A 19,568-nucleotide genomic window follows, 5' to 3' on the forward strand; every position below is an offset into this window, starting at 1 on the left:
ACAGAGAGGAAAAGGGTGCTCTCTTGCATAAAATGGTAGTACCATGACCAATAAACAAGTACACAGGTAGAGAGGACCCTGGAAGCAATGAATTTAAATTAATCTATGAAATATTCAATCTTCCAGTTCCTTCTACCATTCGCATGCCTGAAAAGCAAGAATTTAACATACATCAGCCAGTATATCAACAGGTTGTTTACCAACAGAAAAGAAAGGAAAAAATAACAAAAACAAACAAACCCAATGAACAAAATTCAACATCTGGGGAAAGGAAAAAAATGTTAATACACATTTACCATGGATAAAACAGACTGTTCCATTTAATTACAACATTTTGTTTTAATATTCTAAAATACATTTTCAAACATTGAAGCCTGAAAGGAAAATTACAAATAAATTATTCTTGTTTTGTCAATATTTTCTAACATTCTAAAGTGATTACAGATATAAAAATCTTAGCTGCAAGCGATAAGAATGCTTTCCCAGGATTTTGATAGATCGTTTTTAATAACTGACCAAGTAAGGTACTTGCTGATTAGTGTTGTGTAATTTATTCTCATTTACAGTACACTGTACATAACATTTGATGAAGTTAAGGAGCTTGTTGCCTCCCACACCAGCCGCACATCTTGTAAGATTGCCTGTGTACTGCAGACCTGAGACACGCCTGGTGAGCAAGGTCAGGGGGCCTGATGGTGAAGGTCAAATGGCTCCAGCTAACTGATGCCATTGTAATTTAATTTTAGTGTTTTCAGTATTATATCTGTGCATTTCATGTTATGCATGGGAGACTAGTGCTCACAGTCAAAGGTCACAACCAGAAAAGCCCACTCTTCATTATGGTTTCTTGTCAATATTGTAGAAACGGACATGAAGCAAGACAAGGACCATTAGCATCACAAGTCTTTTACAAATATCTCCTGCATGACCCTTAACCCTATTCAGCATCAGCATTTAAAGTATTTTATGAAATCCTCATTATATTCTACTTTATACCTCAGCTAGTGATTTAATCATCCTCTCCACTGCTCTCAGGTTGGTTAAATCTCTATGTTATGCAACCTAAAACAGTAATAAAATTAAGTGTTTCAACCAGAAATGTTGCAATTTGAGAAGAGGAGATCCAACACACTGCTTGAAAAATAAATGATCCTGCAAAAAGCTTTAGTTAGTTCTGACCATTGCATATTATCTTTCTATGAATTTCAAAAGATCTTTATAAAAAATAAAAGGAGTTGGGTGGCAGGGGTAATTTCAACAAACATTAATTCTATGTTCTTATGTTTACTGTATATGAAGAAACAGATCATTCTGGAGTTATGGAGAACTTCTGACACAGACATTAGGTAGTGATTCATAATAACTACAAACTGCAGTAAAATGCAGTGTCTGAGCTATGTTTACAGTCTATGTGAACATGGGTATATAATTTTGTATGTATACAAAGAAACATACAGATACCCATTTTGCAGATACTCCATGTCTTCTGTCCTTTAAATAATCACTAAAATAAATACGTGAACCTACTCAATAACAATGAGTAAATGCAATATTTGCAACTCCTTCATTCTTTTCATTATTTCTATTTCTGCCAAATGTAATCCAACTTTGGTCCGCAATTTTACTTATTCAGTATCACAATAACCTCTCCTGAAGTGCGCTTCAAGGCTTTAGAAAGTGACTACAGAAGAGTCCAAAGTTTATATCTGCAGAAAAAATGGGGAATTCCTGCTTGGCCACGTAACCATCGTGAACACATAATAAACACAGCAAAACACTATCAGTAAACTTTCTGATAAGGCAGGATACACAGCTAAGCCTTTCAGCAAGGGCAGAAAGGAATCTAACTGCAGATTTGTTCTTGTTCAAAGTACTTCAAAAATGTTTTGAACCACTATACTATAACTAGTATCAATTGAGTTTTGAGTATTAGCCTGAATATAAGGTGTGTTCTTCCTCCCAAAATATGAGTTTTAAAAATACAACTCGTGTAGAAGTCAAAATTGTTAAAACTAATTCTAAGTGGCGAGATATGGGGTCATTGGCCTAAGCAAAGATGTGCATTTATGAGTTGCCTTGGTGCACTGTGGTAGAGAAATGGATGAGCCTACCTGCAGTGACCATGTCGAAGTAGTTCAAGATCTGGGCAAATATATCTAAGAGATGGCATAAATTATTTAATGCCATCAAGTTGATGGATTGACATTGCAGCACTTAACATTTTCTATTAGGAAAATTATATTTTTGTTTTTGCAAAACATGAAAATAGTTTGCTGGACCTTCAATGCTAAGACAATGCTCACATTTTTAGACCTTTTTTGTAATTCTGAAAAAAAGCCCATCATCAAACCAGGTTGCCTTATGATGAGAACAGTCTTATTTCCAGGCCAATATGGTATTCCAAAAACTCCCTTAATGTTTTAATGTTTAAGAGGTTTGTCACTAAACTGAAAGATACATAGCACAAAAGGGTGTGTCTCTGGGGGGTAGCAAGACTTACTGACTGTGTGGCAGCATGCCTTGTTCAAATTGCACCATAATTGTTCACTACTTATCTGAATAAAGACTCCATGTTCATTGACAGACATGTACCTTTACAGGTATTAACAGTAACACAACAAAACTCAGAGATGTCTCACTTTTAAATTCCCTTTTCAATGCTTCAAAGATGAGCAAGTGTAGTGTCCCAGGCCGCATTCAGAATGCAGTGAGAGGCCAGTCCAGCCCCAGACAAGTAAAGCCTTATAAATGCATTTGACGGGGATATACTCAGACACCGTTACAATGCCCTCTCTCCCTTCATTCCTGTCTCTTCCCTTAAAAATGGCAAGTTTCAACAAAGGCAGATTTACAGAAATACAACCTGACTAATCATAACCAAAACAAACTTAATGAAGTTAATAAATACACTGAAGATTAAAGATTAAGAATATTTTGGATAAATTCATGTGATCAATATCCCAATATCCCAAAGTATATATCAGACAACATACTTAAATAATCCAGTATGTCCCAACCAACATGTATCAACTGGGGCTTCTTTTAGTAAGATGTGTTGCTGGCAGGGGTTCATACAGGCAGCATGACGGAAAAGTTGCTATGTTCATTAACCATTTCTCACTGCACTTGGCTAATCTCCCTTTATAGCTGGGTGGTGGGGGAGGGGGGTGCCAAACCGTGCAAAACCGTACTCCTGAAGAGATTTTACACTCTAAAAGGAAATATGACATACAAAACGGCTGTCTTGAATATCTTTGATGATGAGTGGTGCGCTGAGCCAGGAGTTGTTGAACTGGGCGTGGTACTGGCACAGAGCTGACCTTGTACATTGTAGCTGAGCTGGGGCAGAGTGCAGCAGTATGCGCCCAGGGGGTCAGAGGATGACAGGGTTATGCTGGAATGCTACAAGGCAAAGAGGGCATCTTCAGATCTCTCTGGTTTCTTGCGACTCCCACTGGCGCCGCTCACTGGGGGAGTGGGTTCTCCACTAGGGGGCGACGGCAAGGTTGGTACCATCTCTGCTGCTTTAGCCCTCTCCTCTAGAAACTTGTCAAACTCTGTAGAGAAAGCGTGGAAATGCCGATAACGTTCACTGAAGTACAGCTCAATTCACCAATGTAAGATTGCAGAATTTTAAAAAAAATTGCAGATTTTTGCAGACATTACATAAGATTCTAGAAATGTGTGGAACAAAACCTCTTCAATATGCCAGTGTTCATTCAATATGAAAGAAAGCAAACACGTAAAGCAGAAAAACAAAAAGAACACTAGGAAAATACAAATATAATATGCAGTCTACATCCATACCTTCACTTGTCACACCCTCTTCAGCCTCATCCCCCTTCTGTTCACCAGAAAAAAAAATAAATAAATGAAGATGTGGGTTAACTTGCAGTAATTTTACAGGAAAACTCACCCACCCCTCTCCGTTCTTAACCCAACACCTGTGCAGACAGGACGTATCTGACTGGCCTCACAAAAGGGGGACCACATTCACCCATGGACACACGGTAGAGCTGCTCCTACAACAGACTAAATGAGCCTATTCCCTCCACAAATGGGCTCTGGTCTCTGACAGAGATATGCAATATTCTTATTTATGTTGCCACATGCCTCTTCAAGTTATAAATAAATGAGAGTATGTGTATGTTGAGTAAATGTGAATATGTGTATGTACATGGTATAGATTTATATATGGTATATGTTTATCCCTTAATCTGTTTCTCACAACTAAGGTGTGAAAAAATAATACGCCATATTATATCTTATAATTGGTATATTTCAACCCACTAGGATGTTTTAAAATTCTGGCCATTTTATACTCAGGAAACACTTTTAGCCAGACAGACAGCTAGATGACTTGTCAGTTCTTTGCATTTCGCTGATTCATTGAGTTTCGTCATATAAACGGGAAAAATATTTTCTGCATATTGACATATTGACTTTTCTGCATGTGTTTATTCATAACTAAGAGCACTGGTGCATCTTAACCTTTAAACTCTACACACTTCCCTTCTTCTATGTTACACTTGCACTATTGCAGTTTGGTAAAGTATGCACAATTTCAAGTGTTTTAAGTGGTTCAGTTATGTAAAGTTGATCGATAATCTAAATGTGCGCTGACAATATGGTGTTAGACCACAAGCCCTACCCCTACCCTGACCCATCAATTACATCTGTTCAACCAAGTTCACTCAGGTACAGCATATGAACAAACCAGAAGGGCACAGCCAATTGTAAAGCACACAGAAGATATTACAAATGGCTTCACATTGAGAAGATGACTACTTCAACACTGCCTGGTGTTGCCCTGACTGTATGACTGCATTAGCAAGCATAACTTAGAAGGTTGTTAGTACAAATAACTGAAAAAGCTCTCTTTCCTATAATACACCATCACCATATCCATTTGGGGAAACAAGATGCTACAAATCATATCATTGATTGGAAAAGAAAAATGTAAAGAAAAGGAAACATGTTGCATCTGCTTATGTGAGATAATTTAATAATGTTATAACAGAAAAGAAGGGGAACAGAGAGAATGAAATCAAGATAAAGAAGTCTCACCACATCAGTACAGAGCCACTCCTCTATGTCATCCATGACAGAGGACTGCGCAACGGGAATCTACGGAGCAAAGCCACGGACAAACCAAGGGCCGGCAAAGCCACAACATATTCCCAAAACGAAAACAAAACAAAACAACAACAACTTCAACGCAAAGTCTGGCAAAATGAAAACACAAATCACAATTATTGAACATCACTGAACAGAACAAACAAAAAAAAAAATGAAACAAGGCACACACCACACGCGCACCACACGCACACACAACACTCTACAGAGAAGGCAAGAACAATGCCGCGTGGCATGCAATGAGAGTGGAAATGGCAGGGAAATATCTCAGGGTGCACTAGAGGGAAGATCGATTGCGGATACAGAATTCATGACTGAGGCAAATGGGGCACTGGCTGTGCAGAGTGCAGGTCTGCACTGAGATCCGTCCACAGCTGCAGCCAGATTACTTAGACATTCCAGGAGCCAAGCTCATTTCTTTGTCCTCTAAAGCACACACAATATGACAAACATTAGAGTGACGCTTTCATGCCGTCCTTGTGTGAGACACTATTGATCTACATTATGGATCTCCAGTTAGAAAAAGGAAAAAGCTAGCTCAGAGAAAGGCAAATACACAAACCCCCCTTTGAGTAAAGCTGAAAGCTAAAGTCAAACTTTTTAAAGTATATTTAGTGACACAGAGGGAAATCTAGACTAGGTGCTGGTATTTTCCACAGCTTCATTTAGATTTCCTCATAACAGATCACAACTTCAAATTCTTCTAATATGGTGGTCACACAGCCTACAGCAACACAATAGCACATAACTGCTCCTGCAGTGGTAGTCTCACCTGCTTAATTTTTACTATCCATCCTCTTAACCTTCCACCTCTCAGCTACTGGACTTACTTAGGCCTAAATACCCATGGTAAGTGCCCATGGTTCTAGGGGGTGGCTCATTTGCAAAGTCTAAACCCTGTTTTGTGCAGATATCTGTGTCAGGGACACTGAGGGATGTCATTTAGTCTCTGACGGTCAGGTCCTGAAAGCTCCTGAGCATCCTTTTTCAGGATGCCAGGGGACTTTCCCCTGCACTTACAAACCTGGGAGCCTCAACAGTGGGAAGATGAGTGGACGTGATAAGATTGGGCAGTTGGGCCAAATGTGTACAGCACCATGTAGGCCAATGCTCATGTTTAGTTCCTATATAGTTTTTTGTTTAATGCACTGTGATAATTACAAGGGCCATGAAATGAACTGGTGACCCAAAGTGATGATTAAAAAATCTCTCATCAGAGAATCCACATTAGCTCACACAACTACAAACAAAAGGAACTCTGACATGACAACGCTGTCTTAATCATCCACACAATTCATTCAATACAGCATCATATCAGGACAAATATATTTACAAAACTAGCACACTTGTTAATGTGTTAATATCTAAGAGTTTTAGTACAGGACTACATTTAGCATATACCTAAGGCTTGGATGTTTGGAAGACTGTAACCAGCTGGAGAATGAAATTATGATTGGCAGTAAGACTCCCATTACACCGCAATCTCATGCATTCTTACACATTGCAGAGACTATTTCATACTGTATCGACAGACTTCCAGACCAGCTGATTCAGGGTCAGGGTAATATCTATGGCATATCAGTAAAATCTGATGGCCAGTGGGGGCCTTTGTTCCTGAAGGGGGTCATTCCTGGAGGAATTAGGGACCTGCCGTGCAATAAGAGTCTCCAGTCCCTATTTTAAACAAACCTGGATTAATTCTGTCCTTCTGTAATGAAAAACCCAAGCCTGCTCTGTTGGAACAAGCGAGCCTTTTCATTCTGAGTCAGTGATGGATAAGGTGGTGGAGATGAGCTTGTGAAATGAATCTGAACAGTAAAAGGGACCGAGCAGAAGGAGGCCATTGGGAGTGACTGGTGTGACGGCTGTCGTGTGAATAGCCCCCAGTGCGTATGGGCAGTCAGAGTTTCCGTGGGAGCATGCACTGGCGTGCATGCGGCCTGTGATCGGACCAGCCGACCAGTTAGTTATAGGCAATGACTTCAGCAATTGATCGAGGCAAAAAAAGGCCAACTCAACTACAAAAGCGTGTAGCTAAAAAAAATCATGGAAAGGTGAGACAAGCGTAAATTAAAATAACAGAAAGAAACAAGAAAAAAATATTCCAAAATTGAGCTTGAAACCGAACTTCATGAAAAAAAGGCAGCATTTTCCCACGATGAAACTGACAGAAAATCAATCCCCGGGTGAAGAGGGAGTTAAAAACATGAGCGAACAGAAAAAGCTCGGAGCAAACCAGGGGCAAGAAAAATGACTCATATCTCAGTCCAGAGTGTGACTTCTACTAGGGTTCTGGGTTTCCCAAAACCACATCAAAGGGAAATATAAACACACTGAATTAAAATTGTGTTTCCACTTGAACTGCACCTGTGGTTTGCATCCAAAAAAAACATTTTAATGGGCAAACTTGAAACACAGTACTCTGAAATGTTTCATTTTCTGCTATACCAAATCAGGGAAAAATAAATACACATGAACAGCATGAAATGAAAATCAATCCAATAGAAATGAATAAATACACAGTGTTTTGGATGCCTCGTTATTTATATATAACACATTCATAACATAAATTGAGAATAATTTTTGAAATAGGCTTTGAGGCCTTGAAATAAAAAGTCATCTTGAAACATTTACACAGTACTGTAAATCAATGTGCACAGTCCTCAGAACTAAACAACCTCTGTGACAGTGCTGGAAAGACTGCTTGCCCTTTTTGGGTGCAATCCTGAGGCTGACACTTTCATTGTAATGGCATTGCTCCAAATTGTGCTCTGAAGACCCCAGTCTTAAATCAGGCCTGTAGTGTCTGTGAGAATTTCAAGGACGCAGAGGGTGTCACTCAAGGCTCTCCCTTTTACTGTTTTAACAGGGCTGGTTTTAGCAGTGCAGGGGCACAGTCAGGAGACATGACGGGGTACGTGGGGGGGGGGCAGGGACACCAGGGGGGGAGGGACACGGAGGAACAGCGGTGTTGGTGAAATCCTCACCATTCCTTGGGTAATAAGCCAGCTGTCTATTGGCTCCATGTCTGCGTTACCATCTTTTACCCTCAGCTGAATCAACAACAGAAAATGGCTTAAACATGTGAAGAAAAACAGCTGCCCAGAATCAACAGAGTAAGCCAAACAAAATATGTACAACTCACACCAAAAAAGGACAAGGACACATTTTTGATGACAAAAACAAATAAGCAAAATCAAAAGGAAAAAATACAGGAAGAAATCCAATCAAAAAAACATAACTCTCCAAGTCTTCTTGTTGTCTATAGTCCTACTTACGACACTTTCTCTAATATTCTTCTTTCACCTCAGCTGGCATTACCAAATTGTGCAAACAGTAATATGTGCAACAAGCACTACTATTTCAACAATTAGGAAATTGCAAGGTTTTCAGGGGGACATTTAATGTTGCTTAATTATCACCTTTCCCACTATGAGTCTGAACAGTCTGAAACTGACTTCTACTTAACCCCTCTCAAGACAACGGACTCACTTTTTGCTTTAAATATGTTTACACACACTCACCTGTTCTGTCTGCTCTATTCTGTATTTACACACTTGAAACCTTCTCTTGCACCAAACTAAACTACCGCAAGTGATCGCTGCACTTATATTTCTTGGCTGCTGAAAGTAACTCCCAACTGACTGGCATATGAATTAATATCATGTGCCCCGTGGATTTTTTTTAAGGTTGTGACTGGGCTGTTAATTGATATCCCTGTAAACTTTGATACACAGCAGGCTAAACGTTAACACAGTAAAGAAAACACACACAACACCTTCCGATAAGGCAAAGTCCAGCCATGTCTGGACACCTCTGCTGCTTCGGGTCCAAGACAGGGTTCATTAATGGCAACTTCCACGTCATCATTATTGATTTTGGATTCTGTGAATTGCCACTTACATTAGTAAGCGGCAATGCACACAATCAGAGGCTATATTCCCTGCCCTGGAACTGTAACTGTAAATGCAGTTATTCTAAATCTTAACACCATAAAATAGGTTCACACTGAAAATTGCTTATAGTAATTGCCTTTAAGTTTAATTACAGAAAACAATGACAAACTCTAATATGAATTACAGATTGACTGCTATCCCTCAGTCTCTTTGACGCAACAGTGTTTGAAGTTGATCCATTCAGCAAGGCATAAATACAGAACAATATGGCATGCACTATCAAGAGGAAGGAGGAAAAGGAGGTTTTGTCCGTGTTTCTATGTCCCCTGAGAGGAGTAAGAATTGCTAGAAAGTTTGTCAAGACTCATTTTGATGCTTATTCAGGACGTAGAATTGAAACAACTTTTAAAATAACCCACAAAGACAACCTTTCCATAACAATCAACTGACCTGTCTATCGCTAGCAACATGGTCTTAGGTTATCCCTTCCTATTATTTTGCAGAAAATAACAACAGGAATCCGTAAAATTATACTGTAAAGCAGCCAAATCCAACAATACCTTTGTCTGACATTGAGGACATTTTTGACAGGGTATGTGAGAATGAAAAATACTGACTTGATATTGAAAATCTCTGCAGGGATGGGATCATGTCAGAAGATAGGAGATAAGTTCTGTGTAAGTTCCAATGCCTCATAACACTATCAAAATTCGGTAGCTCATACAAGTTAGCAGTGTAAAGTAGCAGTTAAGGAAGTCTGTCTGTAACCAAATTGGCTGGGGATTAAAATCGCAACTGGGAAACCTGCCACTGTAGATTTCAGCTAGGGACTAAACTTAAACTGCTTTTTGTAAATATTCATCTGTAAAAAGGGATAAAATGTAAAATGTACACTATATACCTGACCCTGACAATAAGCATATTCTGCATAAAAAGTAACAATCCAAAATGACATACTCTTTCATATAACACCTTGTTTGATGCCCTTACCAGGCAATAATCAAGATTCTGCATGTGTTGCATTTATTTAGCTCGCTCCCATATATGGCTACCTGAATGGTCTCTTAAACGTACAGATCAGGTTAGACTCATGCTCAAGCTGAAGTCAACAGCACATTACACAGCAACCCATGCAGAGAGGAGATCCAAAAACAGTTCCTAAATCAGGAATTCTGAGCTGACGCACAAGCCTTGTCAGCCATTTCTGCAGCACACCACCCACACTCACTGTCAGTACAAGGAACCTGAGAGGGTACAGAAATGTAAAGACTACACCTCCCACTATGCTTTGGTGTACTCACCCCTCCAGCATTCTGTTGTCTGACATCCAGACCAGAGGCGAGGCCACCTAAGGCCTGAGGGTCTTCACTCTTCACACTGGCAACAAACAAATGGAAAATTACAGAATGGAAGAGCCATTGTGTGATTTCAGTGAGCCCTTAATTTCCTAACCAGCCAACATACAAGCCTTTACAGGATTAATGTCCCTGTCCTCAAGGCACTGAGTGACAGATAACACAGCGGGATATCTGGTTCGACAGGAGCATGTCTGACTTCTTCACAGCACAGTACTTACTTTTTACGCTGCTCTGGTTGAGAGCCGGTCCTGGTCTGAGCAAACACTTCAAAGTCATCCTGAGGGTTACAGCTGGGCAGGGACCTGAGCGTGCCACTCACGCTGTCTGCACCTATGTCTACACGGCAGCATTTGAGAAACAGGCATGAGGTCCAATGTCCACTGAGCTAAAATGACCACATTATCTTACAGGCCTCAGTTAAATCATGCAGCTTGTTGCACTGAGGGTCTCCAGAGTCCAGTTTACATCATCTGGTGCAGCACCATAAGAAACAGTACGAATATGATGTATGTACTTAGAAGAGAGCGAATTAGACTTCAGACGAAATTATCTTTCCATCTCCTATCCTTTTATCAGCTGTTTCACTGTTGGCTGTTTATCAAGAAACTCTGTAATTCTGGGTTCTTGACATTTTACAGAGGGGCGAGACTCACCCAGCCCAGCCAGCTGCGTGGACAGGGAGGCCGGCGTGGACGAGGGCGCCGTGGCTGCTGTGGCCGCTGGGGGCAGGCTGGAGGGGGGAACGGCGCTCACCATGGGACTGACCACTGCAGGTGACCCTGGCCCCAGGTCAATCAGGTTGTCCTCTGTGGCCTCACTGAGGACCTGGGGACACACAGTCGGACACAGAGACAGGCAAAGGCAGTCACACAAAGACAAGCCTCCCTGCCTGCCGGCTGCACTCAGGCTCTGCTCACATTCTTCCTGAACATATCCAGCTTCCAACCCAATGACCCCTCATGCACAGCTTGCGTGGAAATGAATTCCGATGGGATTTAGGTAGTGAACTGATGATAATTAGCTACCACAACTACTTTAGCAAATATATAGCAATAATGATTTAGCCCATGACTTCATTCTACCGCATACTTATACTACCTTTAATTTTTGAAACACTCTAAACACTGTACTTAATGTCATTCAAAGACATTAAACCCCCAACACCACATAAAAATATTCATACTTGTTTAAAGTCAGGAATCAATTAAAAGTAGTTAACACATATGTTCTTTCAGAGCATTGGAATTTCTATTTCACTTACCACAGAATTCTATTAAAGGTTTGATCATTTATTCAGAAGATTCAATACTGTGTACTCATTCATGCACAGTAAGGATTACTTCTAACATGTAATTGTGGATCCACGTTCCTGGCAGTAATGTTTTCATAATCAGGATGTCAGATGGCATACTGAGGACAGAAGAACGGCAGGGACAGGGGGTTGGGTCTGCGACCATGGCTCTCAGTATCTCTGTCAGTTTCGCCAGCGCCACACAGGAATCACAGAGCTGAACACAACAGAAACCTCGGGTTGTGCTTTTTCCTAAATGTTGTTGGTGTCTCGTGTGTGGGGGCTGGTGAAGTCCGCCAGGGTTATGTGGGGCGACTTAAGGACAGTATGAATCATCATGGAATTAAGGACAGGACTGCTTCCATCCTCTTCCTCCCCTGGCAACAAGCATGATTTTTTTTTTTTTTTTCTGAAATGATTTAGACTATATTATGATGGAATTATTCTGATCTAAAACAGCGCTAAGATAACAGATTAAGAAGTTTTGACAAAAATTCTTGTTTTTTTTCTAAACAGTTGCCTCCACCCATTAGAAAAATAAATAATGATGGAAACGCTTAAATACTGTTCTGTCAGACTTTCACCTACCGACTGCTTTTTTTTTTTTTTTTTTTTAAATGTGCAGATAGAGGGCAGCAATGAGTAATTTCCAAAGCCTGACACCAGCTTTTGGTATCATAACCTTTATATTCATGACAAATGTCAAGACAAATATCAATAAACAAATTGCATGTTGTAAGGAATGTCATGGAATTAAGGTACATATGCAGCTCAAGAAATGTCAATGAATAAATTGCCAGTTTTGTAGGGTGGACAGAATATTGATGGTGCATACATAGCTCATGCCATAGTGTCACCGCAGAGATCTGAAATTGTGTTTTTCTGCCACTCACACAAAAACATTTTCCTGCCAGAATACTTTCAACTCCATCTTTCAATTTGTCACATCTGAATACGGTTTTGTATGGTTTGGTGATTCTAGAGTCTAGAGTCATGCCCGCTGTAATGAGCTTACAATGCAGAAAGTGGCAGATGGCTTTAAAATACTGTGGTTCAGAGGCTCTTTAGATGCCTTTCATATTGGCTTAAAAGAAGGATGACTAAACAGCCCAAATATCTCTTTGAAGTATGGCGCTGCCCCTGTACATTTTGGCTGAGAACACAATGCTTCAACGTCACATTAATGGTGTGTTTATGGAAGCTAATCCATACTGATATGCTGGCAAGCAACTGTCCTTAACATGCTGTCTATCCATTGGGAGTGTGGATGGAGCGGAGGGGGTGGGAGGGAGGGGTAAGGGAACACCATTCCTGATTCCCGTGCTTCTGTTCAGGGGAGCAGACGGTCAAAACATGCCACATGGTCCAAATGAGATGGAGAAGGACATGTGCTGTCAGCCATGTTTCAACATTCCGTTAAGTGACTCTTCTTGTACCAAAATTAAAAAAAAACGACAGACGTGGGGTAACATTCATACTTGCCTGCCTCAGCTAGCCATAACAGAACAGAAAAGACAACATAATATTACCATGCATTCCCACTGACGGTCTTTTGCTCTTGCATGACACCTAACTGTACTGCACCCAAAGCCAAACACAAGGCCACCAAATAAAATGAACACATACAGTAACAGCAACAGGATGGACACTGCTGTTGAGCGTAACACCAACAAGGCTGACATTACGGCATGAAATTCTTACAGGGCCAATGAGAAAGACTAGTTAAAAACAAATAAAACTTGTAATTGGTCATGCATTCGCTTCCACAGTAAAAGAGGAAGCAAATTAGCTTGAGGTGTTATTTCCCTTTAGGCAGTGATGTCATTACCCTGCGACTCCATACTCACCCCATTATTGGCCTTCTGAGCAGCTCTGCCAGTGCGGTACCTCTCATACCTGACAAAAGGCACAAGATATCTCATAAGGAGACCACTTAACTCACTTCCAATTACAAAACCCACATTGGCTGGGTAAATTAAACGACCACGGCTTTAATTTCTGTAGAACCTTATGCACATGGATTTTTAAACCATGTATAGTTTTACTTTTATCAATAAATGTAACAGTCTAAGCTAAAATTACATTTGCAGTTAAATCATGGCTCCTTCCACTATTAGCCATTCACTGCATCTACAGATGGCTACGGGAGACCGCATATTTTGCATATTCAAATACAGCAAAATCAGCGGATACTTTTCACACTATGAGCACACACCACTTGCAATACAATTACAACAAACTTATTCAAATTCAGTGTTTACCCAAACCAATTGGTAAGATTTAAAAAACGAATAGCCTTTAACAGGGTCAATAAAATGATAATTGCATGGCCTTTACAACAGTCCATTGCTGGATTTTTTTGTAAAGACTGCAGTGTCGCAACAGCATCAGCTGGGGCACACAGACAAGGTTTGGATCTCGGGACGGAGAATGAGGGCACTGAGGCAAGGTATGGTCACCTCTCATATCGCAGGAAGATGTTGTTGAGGTCATCGTTGACATGGAGCAGCTCCTCAGTCACCTCCTCGTTGGAGACACGGGAGATGAGCTCCACTATCCGCTGCTGCATCGCTCTACAGGTACGGTTGAGCTCCTAAAGACAGAATACTTTCCTCAGTTTTGAATTGCATACTGTGGGGGGAGTTACATTGCTGAGCTTCAATTTCTTGGTATTTTTTAAGCCAGTGCATGTCCACACAATTCTGTTTTTAAAACAAAGCTCCTTGAAACAGTAGAAGCACTCCCTCTAGTGGCTGTGTCAGACTCAAATAAGGAATTATGGAATTACCAAAAAAGGACCTCATGTTGCAATTGTCTGGTTCTAAACCTTTTGTCGTAAAACAGATTTCCCCCACAGAGCAGCAAAAAGTTTCCATGTGTCCATGTGTCACTGTCTAACAATCTTTTAACAAAACACTCTTTTAACACACGTCAACAACAAAATGGGAAGACTACAAAATGAAATTTCCCTGTAAACAGCTAATAAATGAACAATCATCCTGCTGGGACAAAGTGATACAAAATGTAGACAGCATTATGCAGACAGTGACTTGTGAGGTGGTGTCTAATGTGATCACTCTAACAACCCCTTGACATGATTAACTCCCACAAATCATAAAAACACACATTACAGAGTATTTAAGAAATCACTGCTACCACAGTGTAATGAGGAGATCACCTGCTCAGGATGGAATGGAAACAAAGGCGTGGGCGTTTCTGAATCTCACCTGCAGAAGCTCATGGTCTGAGGGGTCCTCCTGGCCTGGCACCATCTCAGTCAGCATCTCCGACATCACCTTGGTGTTTCCACGCACAACGTCCAGCTCACTGCGCAGCCTGGCAATCTGGACCCAGAGGGCCGGGTTTAAACACCACAAAACGAACCCCAGAAACGTCCTATTCTGTGATTTCATGCTTATATGAGTGTTTGCTGTCCCAGCTGGAGATATGCTGACGTGCGGCATGTTGATTTTGGAAAAACCTTTGAAAATACTTGCCTAGTGTCAGTCATTCACTAAGAAAATCAGGCATGCCAAGAAGCAAGAAAATGGCAGAGAGAAAAAACTCTTGAAAAATAAAAATGAAATTTGTGCCAGGTATTCCAAGATTTCTTTGGAGGAATCTATTGGCAAGTAAACAAAGCTTACAATTCACTGCCGTCCATATAATGAGATTTGTTACTTTTAGAGCCACTCGAAATATAACTAATATCACTGGAACAGAATCACTGTAACAAACGAGGCACTGAAGACTCTTTTCTGACAATCTGATACGATCATGCACGGATTAGTGGAAAGAGAGGACTAGAAACCAAAGACACTGGTGTCACCACTAATGTTCTGAAACAGCAGCATCTGTTCATGCAAAGGCTGAGGATGGACAATGATAAACGCTGGAACTCTGGGAGCGGCTAGGGCAATTCATAAACCAATATGTATATGGACTATGTAATGGACATTTGAGGTCTGAGTGGTGAGAAATGCTATGAGATGAGGGTTACACAACACAGGTCAGCTAAGGTCAAGTCTATTGATGTCGCAAAGCCGCCTACACCAGGGGTACAGGTATGACTGGGCATAAGGGGTACAATATAACTTACCTGTTCAGCAGAGGGATTGATGGCCCCAGAGGCCTGCAGGCTGGGGATCTGTGGTGCAGAGTAGGTGGGGGGAACAGTGGCAGAGAACGGGGGCGCAGTGCCCACATGGGACTGGGGAGGGGGGTTGTACTTGTGGGCATCCGGTTCCACTTCAGGGGCACTCTGCACAGCACACAACTTTAAAATACAAAAGACAAACGTTACCTCTACTGGAGTGCTAGGGTGTAACTATCAAACCAGCCAGAGAGCAACTCATTCCCTTATTTCCCAACACTGATATATGCCAGCATTTATGACAGCTACATTTATCTGCAGCAATAAATTATTTTGTTGTAATGCTTTTTAGCATTGTATATTATTTGCAATTCCTAAACTTACTGTGCCACATATAATCCCCAAAGAGGATCTTATAACTGTTGTTGAGCTGTTCGGGTTAATGAAGATTTGCAACTTTATGTCCACGCAGTGCCATAAGAACCTGTACTATACATAGGGCTTGGACATGTGTCTCACCCTCTGTGGTGTGTGGATAGGAGACAGGGTGTCCAGGTCTGCCATGGGGAACTCAATGCCTTTCCTTTTCAGCTCCTCATAAATATGGACCACGCCGGTCAGGTCTGGACTACTCCTGAAGGCATCTGCCCAAGCCTGAGACAATGAAGAAACAGATAACAGCCACGTTTTAGCATGTTCTGTACAGGCTTCACCTGACAGCTACCATCAAGACAGACTCTCACAGGACTACCACACAAAAATATGCATGGAGGGGCAAAATAATTAACTCACGGCCTAGATAGAGAATGTATAAATGGCTGTTGGACTTAACTAAGTCTCTTTCAGAAAAGATTAAAAGCACATTTACTGTAGAAAAAGGTACAGGTTGTGATGCAGTTTTGAACCATCTCAGGGACTCTGTACTGCCCTTAGCTAGGTATACAGTTACAGTGAGCAGGTGTCTGGACTCAAGACAAACGGAAGTCTCATGCATGATTTAGGGTGTTCGTTATGAGAGTTCAACAGTGGCATTCTTCTGAGTGCACATGAAATGGACTACATGTCCAGCACACACATTCCCAGAAACCACCCACCTCTCACAAAATGGTTAACAGAGAAACCATTATTTAGTCAAACAGCTCATTTTCTCCTGTGTTATTTCCACAGCAAAGCACTGGTCAGAGTCTTTTTATACTTCTACACATTAATGCTGTGTCAGCCTGAAGAAAGTAAAGGACTTCCTTCCACAGCTTACTTAAAAATAGCTGATTTAGTTCTTGTCAGTACTAACAATGGCTTGACTGTCTTTGTGAACAGGGCACAAAGAGTGGTACAGTGGTTCCCTTCCAGAGAGACAGACATAAAATCAGCAAACTAACGCTTACAAAAAAAAAATCAAATACATTGAGAAATAAATTCCTGTGTAATGCTATTTGTAAACAGTTGCTTAAAAATATCTCCTTGAAAGGTTGAGACATACAGTACATACACTTGGTAAGCAGAAGCTAAATTCAAGTCTCAAAGGTCTGTTAAAAGATATAAATACTTGGCATCACAGTAAGAGAGTAGCGCATTTGAGCTGTTCCAGGTTACCTGAGCTGTCCCAAGTAACTAGAGACAGACATATGCTTGGCTGCAGTCAGCACAACACCTGGGGGTATGAGCTACGCTGGAGTCCCCTAGCTGCAAAACTACAGGCACTGTACATGTGCTATTCAGCTCTGTCTGACATCTTTTTAGTCTACCTGTCTATCCCTTTAAGCACAGTCAATCCAATGTCCCATTAAATACTGTGTCAGTGACAGTTCTGTCAAGTGGTTTAACTCTCATAAGTAAAGCTAATCTGTTCAGACTGAGATATCTGTCTAAATAATATCTTAAGTTCTACCCAGCTGTGCCAGTCTGCAGTCTGCTACTTTGATTCCGTTTAAACATCCTGGAGAAAGACATGTCCTCCATCTTAGTGACGTCTCAGACAGACCTGAGCTTTCAGAGCCCATCCAGAAAAAAATACCATAATTCTCTTCATAGAGAAGTTCTAAGATAGTTGGTAGGTTGGTACATAAGACTTTGTCTGTCAAGGGCATTACAATGGCAAAAATATTAAACTGGAAATTGATATGTAGGATATTAATGTAAATACAATCTTGGTGACAAACTAAAACTACATGTCCCAGTATAAACGAGCTGCTCTGTCAGAAAAAAGAAAAACATGTAAATGTTTATTAACTTATTTATTTTCCAAAAAATGTCTAAACCAAAGCACAGTGGAAGACAGCCTTTGTCTACGTTTGCACACTGTACATGTATGCTTGCGCCATATCTAAAATAAATATGCACCGGGGCTTGCTAGGGAGAGTTATGTGACTACTGCTAAATGTGTTGGCTATAAAACATTAGTATAACACATAATTTCCTCTGTGCTGCACAGCCCAAAGGGGAAGTCTGAATATACAAATCACATAGCACTACCCCAATATTTCAGTTTATGTACAGTATGTGGTCTGCATTCACCTGACAAAAAAGTTCACCCAGACAGCACCTTCCCATAATAAAATTAATTTAAAAAGAAAGAATGAATAAAAGAAATAATGAATGAATGAAATAATGAAATAGCAACAGCAATAACAATCGTATTCCTGGCATTTAGAGTTGATGAGCTGTCGTGCACTCATGTTTAACATTTCTGGTAATGCTGTCGCAGCGTGTGAGAATGACAGTCTCCTCCTGCAGGGGCATTCACAGGTGAAACAGACGTAGCCTTGCCTCCAACAATGGGGTATCACACACAGTAAATATGCCATTCCAAGCCTAATACACTACACTGATTAAGGACAGGCACACATCTCACACATTTTTCATTACCTGGATCAATGCGAGCACTTTGTCTTGTACTATAGTGGGTGGGTTGGTTTTAGGAGAAATTATTTTCACCAGAACCCCATCAATGAAGTCCCGATTGGCGACAAGAACATGAAAACGATGACCACAGTTCTTCACGCATGTCTCCAGGACCTGTGAGAGGAAAATGAAGGGGCATAATCCAAAACTATACAGTATTTTTGCATCTGTGCGCGCTGGCATTTTGGGTTCTATCCTCAGAGGGCATAACATACACCAGCCGAAGGCAATTGTTTGCATACAACTTCAATTATGTTCACACTGCAGATTTTCTTGAGTTCGTAAGTGCAGTGTACACATTTATAGATGAGTAAATATGGTCAAAGATCACGGTGAGGTGAAGCGCCTGAGATAAACTGTCAGTTTAAAAGACCCAAAGTGGCTCTTCACAAGTCTCCTTTGGACACTCACGGTGAGAGCCAGCATCACCTCCCGGTAATTTCGGTTCCCGTTCAGCCTCTTCTTCACTGCCCTTATGGCGTCTTTGGGTCTACAACAATGGGAGAAGGATTCAGCTCAGTTTCAGCAGTGCAACGGCAGAAAGAGGACATCAAATGAACTCTGTGAGCGCAACTTTGTTTTTTTGGCACAAACTGAGATTGTGTAAAAAGCTGGGACACTCCATGACTCAGTTTACCCACAGCCTCCATTTTCATTTTGGTGGAACCATGGCACAGGCGCATTTATAATTAACGGGGATTTGTGTGCACCGTACTTTCCCTAAAAGTCGGCTGGTGGAGAATCTAAAAGGAAAAACCCATTATCATTTTGATGCTGTGAGACACTAAAAGCCGAACAGTGCATAAACAAAGGTCATCTTTTCTGCCCAAGGGAAAAGAAATGGGGGCCAGTCTCACCCTCCACAAGTCCTCCCACAATCAGAAGGATTTTCT

At 41.0% G+C, this 19,568-nt stretch overlaps 1 protein-coding gene across 3 annotated transcripts in view; it reads right to left on the minus strand.

Moving 5' to 3' along the window:
- Positions 1 to 785: 785 nt before the first annotated feature.
- Positions 786 to 19,568, minus strand: part of tom1l2 (target of myb1 like 2 membrane trafficking protein) — a 29,902-nt gene continuing 11,119 nt past the window's right edge. Inside the window, exons 3-16 of one of the 3 annotated variants that reach the window (XM_036521270.1) lie at positions 19,087 to 19,165; positions 18,640 to 18,789; positions 16,294 to 16,428; positions 15,781 to 15,957; positions 14,909 to 15,025; positions 14,141 to 14,274; positions 13,529 to 13,577; positions 11,044 to 11,215; positions 10,609 to 10,726; positions 10,334 to 10,409; positions 8,124 to 8,189; positions 5,068 to 5,127; positions 3,808 to 3,844; positions 786 to 3,557 (exon numbers count right to left, since the gene is read on the minus strand). In XM_036521270.1, coding sequence (XP_036377163.1) covers positions 3,403 to 3,557; positions 3,808 to 3,844; positions 5,068 to 5,127; positions 8,124 to 8,189; positions 10,334 to 10,409; positions 10,609 to 10,726; positions 11,044 to 11,215; positions 13,529 to 13,577; positions 14,141 to 14,274; positions 14,909 to 15,025; positions 15,781 to 15,957; positions 16,294 to 16,428; positions 18,640 to 18,789; positions 19,087 to 19,165 — 1,525 coding nt within the window. In that variant the 3' untranslated portion in view covers positions 786 to 3,402. The remainder of the gene's footprint in view (positions 3,558 to 3,807; positions 3,845 to 5,067; positions 5,128 to 8,123; positions 8,190 to 10,333; positions 10,410 to 10,608; positions 10,727 to 11,043; positions 11,216 to 13,528; positions 13,578 to 14,140; positions 14,275 to 14,908; positions 15,026 to 15,780; positions 15,958 to 16,293; positions 16,429 to 18,639; positions 18,790 to 19,086; positions 19,166 to 19,568) is intronic. The other 2 variants (XM_036521252.1, XM_036521261.1) reach the window with 2 other exon arrangements.

Source organism: Megalops cyprinoides, chromosome 1 (genome assembly GCF_013368585.1).
Source record: "Megalops cyprinoides isolate fMegCyp1 chromosome 1, fMegCyp1.pri, whole genome shotgun sequence".
Lineage (NCBI taxonomy): Eukaryota > Metazoa > Chordata > Actinopteri > Elopiformes > Megalopidae > Megalops > Megalops cyprinoides.